The sequence below is a fragment of the Cottoperca gobio genome, chromosome 7, assembly GCF_900634415.1.
Source record: "Cottoperca gobio chromosome 7, fCotGob3.1, whole genome shotgun sequence".
Taxonomy (NCBI): domain Eukaryota; kingdom Metazoa; phylum Chordata; class Actinopteri; order Perciformes; family Bovichtidae; genus Cottoperca; species Cottoperca gobio.
This window is the reverse complement of record NC_041361.1, coordinates 1,634,279-1,653,180: the sequence shown is the minus strand read 5'-3', so window position 1 is coordinate 1,653,180 and position 18,902 is coordinate 1,634,279. Positions and strand designations below refer to the sequence as shown.

Genomic DNA, 18,902 nt, shown 5'->3' with positions numbered 1-18,902 from the left:
GTTGCTCGGTGCGGAATGTGTGTGTGACGTAGGTCGGTGAAGTCTGCACAGTGCAAGGATTTACATGCAGCTTTACAACACACACACACACACACACACACACACACACACACACACACACACAGCCAATAAGAGTGCAGGATGTATGCTCCACACACTTGAAACTGCAGTAGAAATAGTTGTAGTTGCAGTATTTGAACTATAAAAGAGATAAAGGGGCGGCAGATGGGGGGGGGGAAGGATCATTTGTGCTACTTTAATGCTTCATTGGACATGTTCATGTCTGCCGGAGGAGGAGGAGGAGGAGGAGGAGGAGTGATGGATATCCTGAAGGGCAGGTTAATGGAGCATGATGACGATGGTCACACAGCTACCTTGCCGACATCAAATCCAATTTTCTGCTCCCGTCTGAAACCAGAGTCGTTGGAATGAGCAATTAACCGTTTCACACTACACTAATTTAACTAACGCTCTCATCCTGGCAATATCCGAACATAGAGGGGAGGGGATTAAAGCTTCTAGGACGAGGGATGTAAAGAACGATGTTTTCAGCTTTTACTCTTCGGGAGCCACAAAGCTTCTGTCTCGGCTCCTTTTCTCTGTGGACTCGGAGAAGCTTTTACAAAGAGACAAAGTAAAGACTTCAACAGAACGAGTTGGAAAAAGAAAACAAGAGGAGGGGTGACAGGACAGTCGGGGTGTAGAAGGAGAAAAGGAACAAGAGGGTTTTTAAGGGGACATATTATAAAGTGAACTATGAAATTTGAATATATATGAAATAAATATGAAAGTTACTATGAAATAAGTCAAGCAGTCAGCTTTTGGTGGTCTGAAAACATTCAGATTTGGCTCCTTATTGTGGAACATACTGCCCGACAGGAGGTGTGTAGCAAACCCTTTTTCTGGATTGCCATTGGTTGGATTTACCTGTCAATCAAGGGGCCGTGCCTTAAATCAAAGTACTGAAAGTTGGAACTAACGGTCACAAAAACAAAATCTAACTTGAGATAAGTTCATGCCTAAAGGAACGGTTAGAGATGTTGTTATTATGTTTCGGTTGTATGACACAGAGAAGGCAGATGCATTATATGAAAGCCCTTCAGGTTTCTGTGGCGGTTATATATTTAGTCTCTGACGTTCATCAGCACAGAATTAAATGTTTTTTACAGGATCTATTTAGAGAAAAGCGAGACATGTAGATGAAATATCAGTTTTAAGTTTCGATTTGTTTTTCCTGAGCAAATTGTTCTTTACACACGATGTGTTCAAGGACAGTCAGTAAGTCAGTGAATATATCAACTGTTTGTTTGTTTCTTTAAGAAATCATGCACATGTTTTGGGGTTCAGAGGGTTAAATCATATTGTTCATGTTTTAATGGGTTTGTTTGAGTGTTCTGTGGCAGCCGAGGCCACAAACAACAGCTGTGCTCCACGCAGTCAGACTTCCTCCAGCTGTGACTCTTCATCCAGGGCTGATAAATATCACAGAGGTCATGTCCTGTGAAATTTACTTTGTGCCCATTTTCATTTTAACAGAGGTCAGCTAAGAAAATAATCAGAGATGCTTCATTGTTTTTCAAATCCTCAAATAAAAACATAATTATTTTCCATCAAAATAACTTAATTGTTGGAAAGTCCCATAAAACCCAACAGACAGAACCACATCTGGCCTGAAACCACGGTTGCACCGCTGTCTTCCATTCTAACCGAGTTATTTCTCAGCTTTGGATATTAATATCTGACAGATTACAACTTCACACAGTAGTTGTAATACAGTATCAACATCTGCGCTGACTCACAACAGCTGTTCCCGTCTCTCCTCTCTGCTCACTCGTGAACCAAACGTTCTCGCTGCTCGCTCTGCAGCCACTCCTCGCCTCCGTTCACCTCCAGAAACCCGTCACCCAGAAAGATCTCTCTCAATAGAGTTGAATTGTCTGAAGAAATCACTCTGCAGGATACAATCATCATTTGAAAAAAGGTTTTTATACATTGAAAATTGCGAGTGCAGAAATGATAATGAAAAATAAAGTTGACATTTAATTGTTTATATCCCTAAAGTATTATTCCTAATGTTTCTGGTGGCCCTGCCAACCTTTCCCTCCCTCTCCTGTCAGTCTCTCTCGCTCTCCTGCCACCACTTCTCCCTCTCAGCCATCTTGAGCGCACACTTCATTCACAAGTTCACTGAGTTCATTCATCACTCTCACACACCGCATGCATTCCCTGTTTTACGACGTTTAACAATCACAAACAGCTTCAGATATGCAAAGCTGTGATTTTCCTTAAAACGTCTGCACAATCGCACAATGCTCCATCTGTTGCACAGCTGCTCCGTCTCTCCTCTCTCTGCTTTGCTCCAGGTTTGTCAAGTTGTTTTTACACCAAATCAACATTATTTGTAAAATAAAGTTAGTTTTCCCAACACATTGACTTATTACTGGTGGTTAACATATCATTTAAAGGATACTTGACATGTGTGTGGTCGTGATTATGAACAGCAGAGTGGGAAAAATTCATCTTTAAGCTGCCTGTGTTAACATACATAACTAATGTTTTCTCTTGCACACACACACACACACACACACACACACACACACACACACACATACTGTATTTAAACACACACACACACACACGTTTAAATCTCCCTTGGTGTTACCTAAATACAGCAGCATCTCTAAATCCTTTGTACTCGGTCTTCCTCTAATCTGAGCGGCTATAAAAGAGGGATTAGATGGAATCAGTATTTCAAGTGGGATGTTGTATTTTAAAATCCAAAACAAAGGTGAGCTGAGATCAGTTGCCACAGAAACGCACCCGACAGGTTCGCTCCCTCACCTGGGATGAGATGATGCGGAGGGAAACGGTTTTAAAAGCTTTCCTGCTCACCTGCGCTGATTCCTCTGGTGAACGCTGACGCTCCTCTGATGACTCACTGGCACTGGCAGCGAATGCTCTTCCCCAGTGTTTGTGTTGAGTCAGATGGTTTACCTCAGGTGGGCGTGCCTGAATGTATCTGAATACTTTGGCTCTATTGAAGCATTACTGTTTGAGTTTGATGTTTTTTTTATTAAAGCAACGCCCTGAGGGAAGGGCTTAAAGGAGCTTCAGGCTTAAAGTAATGATCTCGTCAACTGCTGCTTTGTCTCGGTCAGCAAAAAACTCTCTAACGCTCGTGATGTTAGTCTCGCTGCCTTTTCCAAATTCCAAATGCGTTGTGTCAGATGTCAAACCTTAAAATATCAGTGAATATTACTGGCATGTAATATAGTAGAATATAACACTAGCTGTACAATACGCTGATACGTAGATATACATTGTTTCTGGAAACAGGTGACCCAGTTGGAAAGGTTTCTGACGAAGCGATCGTAAGTTACGCTTTGAGGGTTCGAAGATTTGTCCAACAGGTTGCACATGTAGCTCAGTGTCATGCATGTTATCTAACAGATTATACAACAGGAATATCATGTGACAGTTTAATAGCAGACATTATGCCTGCGCAGCCTGAGGCTTTGTTGATGTTGAGCGTTGATGTCAGCCATCAAACACACGTCATCAGCTCTGTGTGGGCACGCAGGCGGAGGCTGTGTGGAGCTGTGCTGTCTTTCTCTATTCTTCATTAGCTTCTGTCAAGTGGTTTCTAGACTTCATATAACATAACAATAATAGTTTAGCAAAGTATAATTCCCATTTTAAAATATCAATTTGTTTTGATAATATCCTCAGAATGATCCTGAAGTCATATTGTTTTTGGCGAACGGCTCTAAATTTGATTTAAAATACATACTGCCAGCAGAATGTAACAAAGGATATGGAAGTTAAATCATTTAAGTTTTCCCAACAGCATATTCCTATCCTTTGTGACAGAACTTTAAACATAGATGTTTCTCGCTGAAATGCACCTTGGGAGTTGTAGTCAACCCTCTTTCACTCATCACAGAGTCTGAGCCGTTTTACAGTAAAAGTCAGCTGGTGAGATAAAAGTCTACAAATCACCTTCCCTGACGTTGTTCTTCATCTTCCTCTTCCTCTGTCCGCAGGCGCCGGTGAATGGAGCCACGCCTCTGTCAGAGAACGACAGTGGAGTGGAGCTAACCAATGAGAACAGCCCTCTGACCGCGGCCGAACCGCCTTCCCCCTTCAGCCCGAAGCAGAACGGAGACGCTGCCTCACCTCAAGGTAACACACACACACACACACACACACACACACACACACACACACACACACACACACACACACACACACACTCTCTCAAACATCAAGTGTCACATGTTTTATGTCGTCTGTTGCAAAGCTTTCCTTGCTTGTTCCAAGGTGTTTTTGCTTTTAGTCTGTATTATGAGTTGGACTGAAGTCATGTGACTTTGGCAAACAAGAACTGTGTCTGTATGTTTAGGATCACTGACCTGCGGTTCTCCTGAAACTGTGGCATAAACTGATTCTTTTAAAGGGACAATGTGGCACCTTTCACGTGTCCAACCAGTGTTGATGATCCGCGCGTTGTATATTGCTACAGTTACCAGGATGCATTGCACGCAAGCTGCGGACACCCAGACAAAACATAGTGTAGCCAAGTTGCACCTATAAGAAGTGACTCTTGAAGATATTGAGTTTCTTTTGGCCCATCTGTCGAACCTTCTGTTGATCTCCTGCTTTCTCTGCTCTCAGATGGTAACCAGTGTTCGGAGGGAAGCAGGAAGAGAAGCAGGAAGAAGTCAGAGGAGGAACAAACTACCTGGGACTCCTACAGCCAGGTAAGACCACAGACACACACCGCTTCATATCGGGGAAGTGTGTTCATAAATCTTCTTTGGGGGAAATGTGACATTCAATCCACTGATTGTGTTTGTGTTTGTTTCCAGGACAAGACTTCTGGAGCGTCTCAGTTGAGTTTGAGACAAACGCCTCGACCCAGAACGATCTTCCAGGCCGGACTGAAGCCGCACACACACAACAAACCTCGCAGACAGAGCCGCAAACAGGAGCACATCATGTTACTGGTAAAGACACACACACACACACACACACACACACACACACACACACACACACACACACACACACACACACACACACACAGTTCGGTGCTGTGCACATCTCCAGTTTTTTTTACCCAACTTTAAACCGAGGGTTGTCTTCCATCTCCAGATGCTGTGGTGTTTCTTTTAAAATACATTTTAGTCCTTGTTTGAACCCTTTCTTCAGGCTTATTTCTAAACTTTCCATATATTAAGATAATCCAAATCAGGTGCTGTCAAACACAGACATGTTCTTTTAACCCTCCAGGCTGTAGTTTCTGGTGCACAGTTTTGCAATGCAGTGGAACATTAAAACACACAGTTCAGGCAGTTCAACTGTGTCTGTACTTCCCCACATCCTGGTGTCTCCATAAAAAGCCTGTGAGAAGAATTTCCAAATATATAAAAATGTGGTTGTTCAAAACAAATACATAATTATTTTTAAACTCTTGCAGATTTAAGCTGTTGAATGTTTTAGAGAATAAGAAGGATTGATCTTTTATGTCTTGTTTTGTTTGTCTGTTTCTCCGTGCTGTCTCTCTTACCTCCGGTACCTGGTTTCCATCCAAATACAAAAGAAAATGCAAGTCAGTGTTTTTTTTTTACTTCATCTACTGTTAAACAAATATTCTGAAGAGGACACAGCAACACATGAATACGATTGTCAGTATCTATTTTGTAAAGCTGGAACATTCTCTTTTTTTTCTGCACATATGAAGCAATCGTTCTTATTTTATATTTATTTGTCTTTCGGGCTTTCTAGTGGCGCAGAGGCAAACAGAACTATGTCTACATTCATTTAACTCTGCAGAGAATCTTTTCTTCATCGATACATAAACGTTTCTACCTCAGCCTAAAAGCTTAAGAACTTCTTTGTGATTTTTAGCATCACATTTCTTGTATTTTTAATGAGGTTTTTGACTGTGTGTGATTACGATTTATAAAAATAAAAAACAGCTGGATGCAAACTTTCACTCTCTGTGTCTATCCATAAACTGACTCGACTGATGTCTTGATCAAGCACAGAGTTGGAAGCGGGGACTAAAATTCCTCCAAACTGCCTTTGAAGAAGCTGCAGTGATTTCTAGTTTGAGATGACATGGGTGGTGTGTGTCTGACTGTCTGTGGCCACGATTGATCTGTGTATGTTCTCAGAACAGCCTGTCCTCAGGTGAAAAGTGCTTCTGAGAATACAGCCCTGATACTGCAGCTCTCATGGGCGTATGCACCTGTACCTGTACAACCTCTACGTGTACTAGTCATTAATTCAAACATCCACACGTCATCGTGACTGATGCCGTTATATAGCTGCAATTCTATGAGAATCACCGTCCTGTTTTCTTTGTTTGATTTGAGGCTCTAGCTAGCTAGCTACAATATCTGCGAAGGGTTTCAGAGATGGAGAGAAAATAATGCTAATAGTTTAGTCTGCTGCGGCTAGCTCACAGATTTGGCTACGGTTAGCAGAAGACTAAAGTATTAGAGCGATGGAGAGAACATTTCTACTAATAGTTTAGCCTTCTGCTAACTGAAGCTGTGATTTAGCCACTGCCGTTAGCCGTTGCTACGGTTAGCAGAAGGCTAAACTATTAGTAAAAATGTTCTCTCCATCTCTCTAATAGTTTAGCCTTCTGCTAACCATAGCCAAATTTGTGAGCTAGCTGCAGCAGACTAAACTGTTAGGATTATTGTCTGTGATTTAGCCACTGTCGTTAGCCGTTGCTACGGTTAGCAGAAGGCTAAACTATTAACAACATTTTCTCTCCCTCTCTGAAACACTTCGCTGATATTGTCAGACTCTCCTTTTGATAAGTCCGTCTTCCCGTTTTGGGAATAGCTTTGCAGTGCAGGCACTTCTTTGAGTCTAATAAACCTCTGTCTTTATCTCTCTCTCCGTCAGAGTGGTGGTGGTCCTCGGGTGGCTCCAGTTGTGTCCGTCGGGGTCCCTGAAGCCCCCCGTGTGGAGCTGATGGAACAAGACTCAAAGGACTCGGCCCAGAGCATCAGCACTTCATCCAGCTCCAAGATCCAGCCAGAGTACAATGTAAGATGTGTGTGAGAGAGAGCGTTAGCAGGAGGAAGGATCAGATAACAGGACTAGAAACTACATTTCCATCCACTCATAGGGGCAGACGGATGACTTGGAAGATCTCCTAAGAGATGAATGAAAAAGACACAAAAACAGGATGTCGGCCCTGCAGGTGCTGAACATGTCCTTGTCCTGCTCCAGATGTTTAAAGATTACAGGTGTTTAAATCACTCCCAATAAAAACTTATGAGGCACTCCTTTGGCATTACTAATATGATAAGATATCTTAGTCTAACCCAGTCATGCAGATTTGGTGAAAATCTAGTGGAAATTTATCTCGGACATGCTAGATAGAACTAGTTTTTTGTGCATCTAATTAATTTTAAATAAATGTGCACCACATTCCTTGATTCAATGGAAGTCTATCAGTCGTAGATTTCCAGCTATGTGGAATTTTCCTGCACATCTCATCAAATCTTCACCAACATGATATCTTAATATATTGTTTTGCTTGGCCATATAGTCACTAAAGAGTTGGCTGCCAAATTCTACCTCGAGGTACCGCTACCGGAACAAATTTGCAATTTACACTTCAAAGACGATCAAATAAACTACAAAACTTACAGACATTAGAAACATACTTTGAACGCACACTTGGAACAGGTTTAAGGATGATCAAATGGAAAGAAAAAGAGAGAGATAGAGAGTCGACAGCTGCATCGATGCAGGAGAAGCAGCATTTTATAAAAAGGGGAAGTGGTGGTTTGGCAGTGATAGAAAGAGGAGGAGGGTAACTCCCTTCACAGACCATAGAGCCTCCTCCACCTGGCCTTGTGTTAGTGCAGGTGGCTGCAAACACACACACACACGCACAGTCTGGCTGTGTTTACTCTGTATCAATAGTTTCTTTCAGGTCATGACAACCTCGTGTCTGCACAGCAGAGCCTGTGTGTGTGTGTGTGTGTGTGTGTGTGTGTGTGTGTGTGTGTCCTGCATGTCTCGGGTCTGCATGCACGCCGTCTCGCAGTACACATGCTTTTCTTTGTGCGTGTGTTTGTGTGTGTTTTCACTGGATTCAGGCAGGATTCATGTAGCGTAGCATCCTTTAGAGGAGTCAGTCCATTAAAAGCCTTTTCTCTCTTGAGGCGCACTGAAGGATCACACAGTCTGACCTCCACTTGGATTTGTTTGCAAGCATAGAAATCCTGTGACAACAAGTCACAAAAGAAAGAAAGATGGCGATAAAAATTAAATTATGGTATTATTTAACAAATTGTGTAGAGGGACTTAAACCCCAGATGATGTTATTGTTATTCTTTAAAGATCTGTCCATTAAATCTGGATACAATTCAGATTTTTCCATAATCCATGCAGGAAAACTTGCTCTTGCTTTTCTCTTTCACACAGAAGTCTGGTCAGCTGTGAGATCCAGCTTCTGTTTTAAAACTCAGAGTACAGGAGGATTTGTATATATCTCTATCCCCTCATTATAGCCACAGAGTTTTAGTTTTAGGAGAAAGTTGATATATCAACGTTTCTCTCGACTTCTTTTAGTTTTCTCTTTTTTACGTCTTCGGTCAAGACACAAGGTTTTTGAAATTGGCAAAACAAAAAGTGTGCACAGGGGGTTTTATCTTCTGTATAATACAATCTAATCTATCCTTTAATCAAGGCAGCTAGACAAGAAGATGTTGCTGCCAACACGGCCTGTTGTCTGTCGTCAGTGAAAGGGAGAAGTTTAACTTGACTTTTCTGCCCTCCTTGACGTCTCTACATGTGTACATCTTGTTTACTCTTCTTCTATGTCCTTCTGTACTAACACAACACATTTTTTGCATCGCTAAAATAGTGTCAAGTACACGACTGTGACCTTACTCTCCCCTCTGCCTCATCTGTACTCTTCCTCCTCCATCCAGGACAACAAGGGTTTTGGCATCGGTGAGCTAGTGTGGGGGAAGATCAAGGGCTTTTCCTGGTGGCCCGGCATCGTTGTGACGTGGCGCGCCACCGGCAAGCGGCAGGCCAGCCACGGCATGAGGTGGCTGCAGTGGTTTGGAGACGGCAAGTTCTCTGAGGTGAGGAAGGAAGAAGAAAACCAGACAGACTGAAGGAGGGAAGGAGAGGGAAATCAAATCCTATGTGTACATGTCGGACTGTTTTTGATGCAGCATGTTTTGTCTCCAGGTTTCAGCAGACAAACTGGACTCCATCACCGCCTTCCCCAAGTTCTTCAGCCAGGCTTCCTACACCAAGCTGGCCTCCTACCGCAGGGCTATCTTCCAAGCTCTGGAGGTAAACGTCAACGTGTATACAAAGCACCTAATCTTCACTTGACCTTTGTTTGTATTTCGTCTTCTTCTTCTTCTTCTTTAGTACAGGTGTCTCCAATTACATTGACTGTATGTAGGAGTGTGTGTGTGTGTGTGTTTGGGGAGGTGTCAGTGGCTGATCATGTTTCAGATCTGAGTTCTGCTGTATGAACACGCTGTTATGTTTTCCAGCCAAGAACACACTGGTTCGCTGGATAGTGCTTTTATGCATGTTTACACCACAGTGTGTGTGTGTGTGTGTGTGTGTGTGTGTGTGTGTGTGTCTGCTTTATGACTTGTAGCTGACAGATGTGCTGCAGTGTGAGCCTGCAGGCTTCTTCACGCTTCTGTTTTCTTCCTCCTTGTGACTGAACTGTGTTTTGTCTGCATCGTTCGGCCCGTCTACATCCTGTCATCCCTCAGTGAGGAGCCTTGATCCTCGACTGTCACTCCTCTGCCTTGTTATCTTCTCTCAGCCTGACAATCTCATCTCTGTACTTAAAGGACTAAAAGAAGAGAAGGAAGTTTAAACATTCAAAACTCTGAAAGAACTCTTACATTTTGGACACTTGTTTGCGACTTGAAGCACATTTAGCTGATAATAACTTGTTTGCTTGATTTTAAATGCAGGATTTATATAATGCTGTCATTTTGACACTGTGTGGTATTGCTACGTTGGCTCAAGTACAGGATCTGAATAGTTCTTCCCGGAGCTTTCTATCAACTTGGCTGAATCTAAAACTTGATGTCACTTTGTGTGTTTAACTTCTGTCGTCTTTTTGTCTCACATAGTGTCACATGTCTTTTTCACAGATGTCCAGTATCCGGGCGGAGAAGAAGTTTCCTCCCTGCGAGTCGGACAATCCAGAAGACCAAGTCAAACCCATGCTGGACTGGGCTAACGGCGGCTTCCTGCCCAAAGGAGAGGAAGGACTCAAACCTACACACACGGCCGGTGAGCAAGGCAGCAGCACCAAACCAGTCATACACACACAAACTGTCTTCAAATGTGCCGTTCAGCGAGGAATGAAGAGTGAAGTTTGTGTGTCTTTGTGTTTCCCTGCAGACAGTAACCCTCTGGACCACCACCAGGTCCTCGATGTTTCCCTGCCAGAGTATTTCCCCAGCGCCAAGCGGCCCAGAGTCAGCCTCTGTAAGACTAAGGCCGCTCCCGAGGAGACTTACAGCAGAGGTACTTTTACAGAATGCTGCATATATATATATATATATATATATATATATATATATATATATATATATATATATATAGTCAAATCTCATTTCTTTGAGGATTGTTGATGGCGTTTGACTGCCTGGTTCACACGAGCAGAGATACAATCATATCTTATTACCTAAAGCTGGTGTAAGTTATTATTTTTGCATCTGTTTTATTAGTTTGAGTGTACTTTAGTATAGCAGGGTATTTATTTGAGTTTGGCTGCATGTGAAAAATGTGACGTTAATAAAAATGTGTGTCTTTTACATGATCCTTCTCTTCCTCAGAACAAATGGTGAATGAAGTTCTGAAGAATAAAAGAAGTATAGAAGGTGAAAACACTTTCACATTGTGTGTTTCCGTGGAACTGATTTCATTAATCGCGTCATTTAATTTTAAACGTTTCGTTGAGTGATGTGTGTGTGTTTTGGCAGAGTTCTGTCTCTCGTGTGGAAAGATGAGAGCAGCAACCTTCCACCCGCTGTTTGAAGGAGGCCTGTGCCAAACATGCAAGGTAGAGCAAGAAACAATATTTGACATTCTTTCAGAATCAGAATAATTAGGTGTGACATGGTGAGTTCCTGAAGAGCGCACCGTTTCCCTTTCTTCTCATCCCTGTTGGTGGTGCATTCAGGGGTCCTTGTCAACAGACTTTTTTAATGGCTCACATGTTGACATGTCATACTAGTAAAAGTGATGATGTCTCCATTTTATTCAAGAGCTCCAGTTCCAAGGCTCTGCAAGGCTCGTTTTAAACTTCAAACACATTGAACATGCAGTACTTGCACATGATCCCTGAGTTTATACCAAATGTGTTGAAGTTTTGTCAATATGTGTTTTTTCTGTGTGTGTTCAGGACGTGTACCTGGAGATATCCTACATGTACGACGACGACGGTTACCAGTCCTACTGCACCGTCTGCTGCGGAGGTCGAGAGGTTCTGCTCTGCGGCAACGCCAACTGCTGCAGGTCCGACACACACACACACACACACACACACACACACACACACACACACACACAGTAAATACAATACATTAAGCACTCCTCCACCGGTGTGTTTATTAGTGCGTTCACCTCCTCTCCTCTTCCCTCCAGGTGTTTCTGCGTGGACTGTCTGGACATCCTGGTTGATCCCGGAGCGTCTAACAACGCCCGCTATCTGGACCCGTGGCGATGCTACATGTGCCAGCCGATGCTGCAGTACGGCGTCCTGAAGCGACGGCACGACTGGAGTTTAAAGCTGCAGGAGTTCTTCGCCAACGACAACGGACAGGAGTTTGTGAGTCAACTTGTATTTTTTAAGAGGTTTAGTAAATGATCCGTTTGGGCAAAGTGAGATATTAGAGACGCCAACAGTAACATTTATGTCAAAGCATATCTACATACTGTATATTTGTATCTGTAGATCCCAGTGGTTCCCAGCCTGGGCGTTGCACGATTACATTACAGTTACATTAGATAAAGATAAATCTGTTCAAATATTATTATTTGTCTGACAGTTGCTGTCTAATAAGAAATATGATTTGTCTTCATTTCTCTGCAACGTCCTTTTGTTTGTCTTCCAGGAGAAACCAACGATTTTCCCAGCAGTCCCTGCAGAGCAGAGACGACCAATCAGAGTCCTCTCTCTGTTTGACGGCATTGCCACAGGTGAGGAGGAGCGTGTGAATGATAAGAGACCGACAGTGAATGAATGTGTTTGTACTTATTTCTTGAACCATTTGCGGTTCATTCATTGTGAATGTGCGTCTTTGTTTCAGGCTACCTGGTTCTAAGGGACCTGGGTTTTAAGGTGGACCAGTACGTGGCGTCAGAGGTGTGTGAGGACTCCATCTCAGTGGGCGTTGTCAGACATGAAGGAAGGATCCAGTACGTGCACGATGTCAGGAACATCACTCACAAAAACGTAAGAAAGAAAAGGTTTAAATATAATAACTGAAATAAGAGAAAACACTTTAATGCTATTCAGTGTCTGCTCTGTCCAATAAAGGTAAGGAGCCAACAAATGATCATTTTAGGCTAAAATGCTTATTGTTGTGTGATATTACTGATTCACATGAATGTATGAAGGCTTTATCAGACAGGGCAGTGCTGAGTGTGTCTCCTCTGCTGTGTGAACCACGTTGTCATTCAAAGAGATCGAAAGAAGTCGTAAAACATTCAATCCATTCAATCCGCACCAAATCAGTGAGTGTTGAAATATAGAGACAGGAGTTAGGAAACACATGTACTGACAACTATACCATGTGTTTGTGTGTGTGTGTGTGTGTGTGTGTGTGTTTGTGTGTTTGCATGTGTGAAGTTTTGATTGTCCTATACTTTGTGACTTGGGGGTAAATGCAGTCACAGTAGCTCTCATATCTCACCGCAGATGAGGGCTGAGTGATTTGTTGCCTTTGAAAGCGGCTCAGGTGTCAGAGGAGATAAATCAAGTGCACCTGAAGCGCAGCATGAGTCAGCAGATTCAGCTCCACTGCTCAGTCTCAGTTTTTGTGTGGTGCAAACATTTAGAGGTTGTTGTCCTGACGGTGAGATTGATGTGAATATTGATCCCACTCTGGTGTCTGTGTTTGGAGCTGGAGCCAGGAGGCGATTAGCCTAGCTTAGCATAAAGACTGGAGGCAGAGGATAACAGCTAGCCAGCTCTGTCCAAAGTTTAAAAGACGTGCCTAACACCACCTCTAGACTCTGATACACACTAATAAGTGAGTGGTTTGTTTAATATGAACACAAACGCAATGTACGAAATGTAAAAATAACAATTTATGGATTTATTTTGTGACGAACAGTGTGTCCGTCTGCCCAGTACTCACTACGTACTACATATGCTATGCTAGGAGAGCGGCGTCAATATCACTAAGAAAGTAATGAGGGTTAAAAAAGAGGCCGCTTGTCGGGAAAGCGTAAAAGTACAAATGACGAATGCCGTCACACACACACACACACACACACACACACACACACACACACACACACACACCAAACAGAGACTGGCAGTGACGTGGTTCAGTTCAGAGGACAAAGAGCAGCTTCAGCCTCAGTAAACCCCCTCCGGAACTCTGTGTCTGTGTGTGTGTGTGTGTGTGTGTGTGTGTGTGAGTGTGTGAGTGTGTGAGTGTGTGAGTGTGTGAGAGACTCCTTAATTTCTTCCCCTCATTGTCCTCCTGTAAAAGGACTCTGTAGAGCAGAGTTACTCATTGCGCGGCTCGCCAAGCTTTAATTGGTGTCTCGCGTGGCAGTGGGTTAAATAAAGAGGGTGATAGATATGATTATGGAGTCAATGCAGATATTTCATAAAAACAAGCAGGGCTATTACATACAACCCATTAAAACACAGTGTCTGCTCTATTAGCCTACAAATAAGTGATTATAATAATTGATAAAAGATGCAAATATAGACAGAAACAAGATATTTAAACCTGTCTCTTCATACGTTAGTTTGGCTCCGGTCCACTCGTTTCACCATTACGTGCTAGTTCGCGTGTGTTTCTACAGACGTAACATGGATCGATTTCTTATTAAAGAGTTGCACAGCAGGTGGACAGAAACAAAGCGTGACACACGAGGAACATTAAGATTTGTCTTTGGAGCATCAAACCAGACTGCTCCCATTACAAAAAGAAAGGCACGAGCCGTACAAGACGAGTAAAGGAACATTCAAGACAGGTGGACAGAGGAGTTTGTATTTGTCCTCCACGAGTCGAACCCTTCGTGCTTAATGAGAAGTCATCTGGAGCCGCATTTCTAAACAACGCATCCAAAATTCAACGAAACGTACGCACCTGGAAGAGAAATGAGTAATCAAATAAAAATAGAGCAGCTTTCTTCTGTTTCTGGACAACAAAGGCTCAAACTGGGTGAGATGATTAATAAGCAGACGTGCTTTTATGACTGGATATAGCTTTTCATACTCTGCGGTAAAAGTGGCTCTCCTGTTGACTTTGTCCTCTCAATGTGGCTCTCACGGAAACATAGTGAAGACCCCTGCTGTGAGGGTACAAGAGGACACAGGCTGAGCACATCTTACACTTGATCTGTTGGGTTGAATCAGCTTCTTGTGCCTGTTGCTGGTGCACCTCAGATTCAGCACATTATTGAGAGCAATCAACAGATTAAAGATTAGTACTGCGAGGAGAAAACATTTAATAAACTGACTTACGGATGATTATTGGTTCTAAAATCTCTGTTTTGTAAGTGGAATTGAGTCGTGTGTCTCTTTCTAACACTTGGTGCTGCCGCCTCTCAGCTGATGGAGTGGGGTCCGTTTGACCTGGTGATTGGAGGAAGTCCCTGCAACGACCTGTCAATCGTCAATCCTGCCAGGAAAGGGCTCTATGGTAAGAACCTGCCAGAGGAGGTCATGTCAGGGACTTTGAAATCTTCACTTGAGTCGCACTTACACACCAAACTTTCCAATTTGCTGAAGCAGGTTGGTTGATGTTCTGTGTTGTGTTGCTCCAGAAGGCACAGGGAGGCTTTTCTTCGAGTTCTACCGTCTGCTGAACGAGGCCAAGCCCAAAGAAGGAGAGAACCGGCCGTTCTTCTGGATGTTCGAGAACGTGGTCGCCATGGGAGTCAATGACAAGAGGGATATCTCTCGATTCCTGGAGGTGAGTGTGCGAGAACATCAAAATGTCATGTTCATGTCTCGTCATCGTCTCGTGTTAGTCATGGGAATCGACGAACATATTTGAAGTCATAGTTTTCTTTGAAATGAACACGACCGATCACTCTGCAGTGCAACCCTGTGATGATCGATGCTATCGAGGTCTCTGCTGCTCACCGTGCTCGATACTTCTGGGGAAACCTGCCGGGCATGAACAGGTAGGAAAGAACTCCGAAATATCTCCTGACAAACCAGACATGTGCCACATGTTCCACATGTTCCACATGTTCCACATCTTCAGACATGTTCCACATGTTCCACATGTTCAGACGTGTTCAACATGTTCCACATGTTCAACATGTTCCACATGTTCCACATGTTTCAGACGTGTTCCACATGTTCAGACATGTTCCACATCTTCAGACATGTTCCACATGTTCCACATGTTCAGACGTGTTCAACATGTTACAGCAACAAGACCAATTTTAGTGTTGCAGAGAAGTAAAAAGAGAAGAGGCGATAGATAGATAGAGAGACACAATAGAGAGAGAAGAGAGAGAGAGAGAGAGAGGGCGAGAGTGAAGAGACAAGAGAGATAGAGGAGATATATAGAGACATAGTATAGATAGTAGGTCGAGATATAGATGACATATAGAGATCTATCTATATATATAGATATATAAGTATAGATATATATATACAGAGAGATATATGGATATATATATATAAATATAGATATATATGTATATATATATAACATATATATATACATATGTATATACATATATATACATATATATATATATATATATATACTACATATTATATATATATATATGTATATATGTATATATATATATATATATATGTATATATATATATATAATATATATATGTATGTATATATATATATATATATGTATATGTATATATATATATAATATATATATATATATATATATATATACATATATATATATATATATATATATATATATATATAATATATGTATATATATGTGTGATTAGTTCTGTGTGTTTCAGGCCTCTGTGTGCTTCTGGGATGGACAAGCTGAAGCTGCAGGACTGTCTGGATCACGGCCGAGTTGCAAAGGTTTGATATATCTACTATTATTATACTAATATATATATTACTCTTCACAGTTCTGTACTTTACTTACTTTAGTTGTTAGTTGTTCTTGTTTGACCGTGTATTTGTTGTTTTGCAGTTTGGGAAGGTGCGCACCATCACTACACGCTCCAACTCCATCAAACAAGGGAAGGATCAACACTTCCCTGTCCTGATGAACGGGAAGGAGGACATACTGTGGTGCACTGAGCTGGAGAGGTAAACAGGACACACACACACACACACACACACACACACACACACACACACACACACACACACACACACACACACACACACACACACATATACACACACACACACACAGTGTTTAATGAGGATAAAGAGCCTTCAGATCTATTGCAGACAAAGGCTTTTAAGATCCAAAATATTTGTTCAAGTCGTATCAGAGCCGTTGTAGGTAATGAATAATATTCACAGAGAGGGGTATTCTGAATATTCTGAGAAAGAACTCAAAATTTTGAGTGAGATTATAAAGTCACAAGAAAATAATGTAAACTTGAAAAATGATATTTCGTTATTTCTAAATCTGATTGCAAAGTGAAACTTGATTAGTTCATCCTGTGCAGGGATACTACACTGACATGGGTGGCGTCTGTAATGAGGTTGATCCAACTATGAATCTATATTTATTATCCTTTTATAAATGATTTATGACTTTATAATCTCTAAGTGTGTGAGTTCTTTCAGTCAATGTACAGCGTTAAACTCGGACATTCAGATTTGAATCCTTGGAATAATATATGTAATGTTTTCTTCTGTTTTTAAACCACAATGGCGCTCACACACCTTTGTATATTTCAGCTGATGGTAACGGTTTATTTCTCTCTGCAGGATCTTTGGCTTCCCTGTCCACTACACAGACGTGTCCAACATGGGCCGCGGTGCCAGACAGAAGCTTCTGGGCCGGTCCTGGAGCGTCCCCGTCATCAGGCATCTGTTCGCACCACTGAAGGACTACTTCGCCTGCGAATAGACGCCACCCATTGCCAGCAAACAGACGCCACTTATGATTACAAACCAGCTTCACGAGTGTCAAACTGGCTCCAAAAACAAACATCCGCCGCCAGCCACATTTTGTAAAGAGCTGGAAGTTTTTCTCCACTTTGGCAAATAACCAGTTTCACGAAAAATCAATGTAACTGGGAAATACTGAAAACAGCTGTTTGTTTGTATCCTGGAGATAATGCACAGCGAGCTTAAACGCACACAACACACACTAACACAGATACAGCATTCACTACGACATCGTGTCAGAGAGAGAGGGACTCTTCTGCTTTGTTCACTAACATTAGGCCTGTACAGTGATTTCAACAGGGTCTTACTTATGTTCTAATATGCCCTTAGAAGGTAATGTTTTTAAGTTGACAACACTTAGTAGTTGTAGAAAATAGAGAACATGGCACCAACGGTACAGATTTTTAAATGGCTCTGTATCAAACGTTTTGTTTTGTTTAAGGAAGTTCAAAACATTTCAGAGGTCGCTCATCCCTCCATTTAGTTTATTATTGAAGCGTGTGACAACAGGCTGCTGACACAGACGCTGTTGATGTTAACAAAAGCACTTGAACCAAAGTCATTAGACGGACAGTGAGCTGCTGCTCCACGAGCCTCCGGCCTGAATGTATTTCAAAACAAAACATTTCAATTTAGAAAAAGATGAAACATGACATTTGGGGTTTTCTGTCAAAATTCTTAAGAGAAAGGAAATCCACATCTGTACCAGATAATAAAAGATTAACAGATTATTTCATCTATACACATCTCATCTCAGACACAAAGGTGCTGTGGTGTCAATGCTAACAAATCAATCTTTGGTAAAATGACCAGTTGCTTAAATTTCCCAACATATTAGAGTAAGAGGCGTGTGTGCTAAGAAAACCATAGCGCCACGTTTGAGTTCTTCAAAACGCCAATAGAAGAAGCGCTCGGTAAGAAAATACATTCAGCGATGGAAGCTGGTGCACCGCAAGCTAACCTGGAGATGAAGCAGGATCGTCTTTTAATTTAGAGTTTATAATCATTGAACAATGATTTTACTTTTTGTCTTTTACTTTGAGCTTCGATAGAAAAGAAAAAAATGTTCTAAGATTATATAAAAATGTTTTTGTATAGATAGTGTGACACTTTGAGTCTTAACGTCTCCCTGATAGCTTCATACAAATACTTGAAACAAGCCAATGCAAAAACAGAGATATAGAGAGTGGAGAACCGTTCAGACAGCTAAGAGTTAAAGAGTGTTTATCCTACTGTAGAAGTTAAGATTTTATCTTATGAATAGTGTTTTAGTTCACTGTAATGGCTCGATGCCAGTGTCTCCACATGTGTGTGTGTGGGGGGGGGGGGGGGGGGGGTCTTGGTTAAAAGAAGTTGAATTCAGGAAAGAGTGTCACTTTGTGTAAATGTGGTTTTACAACAAAAACACTGGTGAACACGCAATATGTTTTGTAAACTACCACCGACTACTTTGGTATCGGAGTTCTTCACTTTCCAAAAACAGGACTGCCGTGAAAATCATCTCGATGATGCAGGTTGACCACAAAATGACGTTCCCACCCAACCAAA

The 18,902-nt window shown here is 42.0% G+C and overlaps 1 protein-coding gene across 3 annotated transcripts in view; it reads left to right on the top strand.

Moving 5' to 3' along the window:
• dnmt3bb.1 (DNA (cytosine-5-)-methyltransferase 3 beta, duplicate b.1) overlaps positions 1–18,662 on the top strand; it is a 28,385-nt gene extending 9,723 nt beyond the window's left edge. Inside the window, exons 3-23 of one of the 3 annotated variants that reach the window (XM_029436266.1) lie at positions 4,044–4,182; positions 4,675–4,760; positions 4,869–5,006; positions 5,603–5,611; positions 6,925–7,068; positions 8,970–9,128; positions 9,238–9,345; positions 10,176–10,317; positions 10,429–10,554; positions 10,866–10,910; positions 11,013–11,092; positions 11,435–11,547; positions 11,677–11,860; positions 12,147–12,231; positions 12,342–12,487; positions 14,828–14,918; positions 15,043–15,191; positions 15,320–15,405; positions 16,217–16,301; positions 16,417–16,535; positions 17,172–18,662. In XM_029436266.1, the coding sequence (XP_029292126.1) occupies positions 4,044–4,182; positions 4,675–4,760; positions 4,869–5,006; positions 5,603–5,611; positions 6,925–7,068; positions 8,970–9,128; positions 9,238–9,345; positions 10,176–10,317; positions 10,429–10,554; positions 10,866–10,910; positions 11,013–11,092; positions 11,435–11,547; positions 11,677–11,860; positions 12,147–12,231; positions 12,342–12,487; positions 14,828–14,918; positions 15,043–15,191; positions 15,320–15,405; positions 16,217–16,301; positions 16,417–16,535; positions 17,172–17,313 (2,376 nt within the window). In that variant the 3' untranslated portion in view covers positions 17,314–18,662. The remainder of the gene's footprint in view (positions 1–4,043; positions 4,183–4,674; positions 4,761–4,868; positions 5,007–5,602; positions 5,612–6,924; positions 7,069–8,969; positions 9,129–9,237; positions 9,346–10,175; positions 10,318–10,428; positions 10,555–10,865; positions 10,911–11,012; positions 11,093–11,434; positions 11,548–11,676; positions 11,861–12,146; positions 12,232–12,341; positions 12,488–14,827; positions 14,919–15,042; positions 15,192–15,319; positions 15,406–16,216; positions 16,302–16,416; positions 16,536–17,171) is intronic. The other 2 variants (XM_029436268.1, XM_029436267.1) reach the window with 2 other exon arrangements.
• Positions 18,663–18,902: the final 240 nt, after the last annotated feature.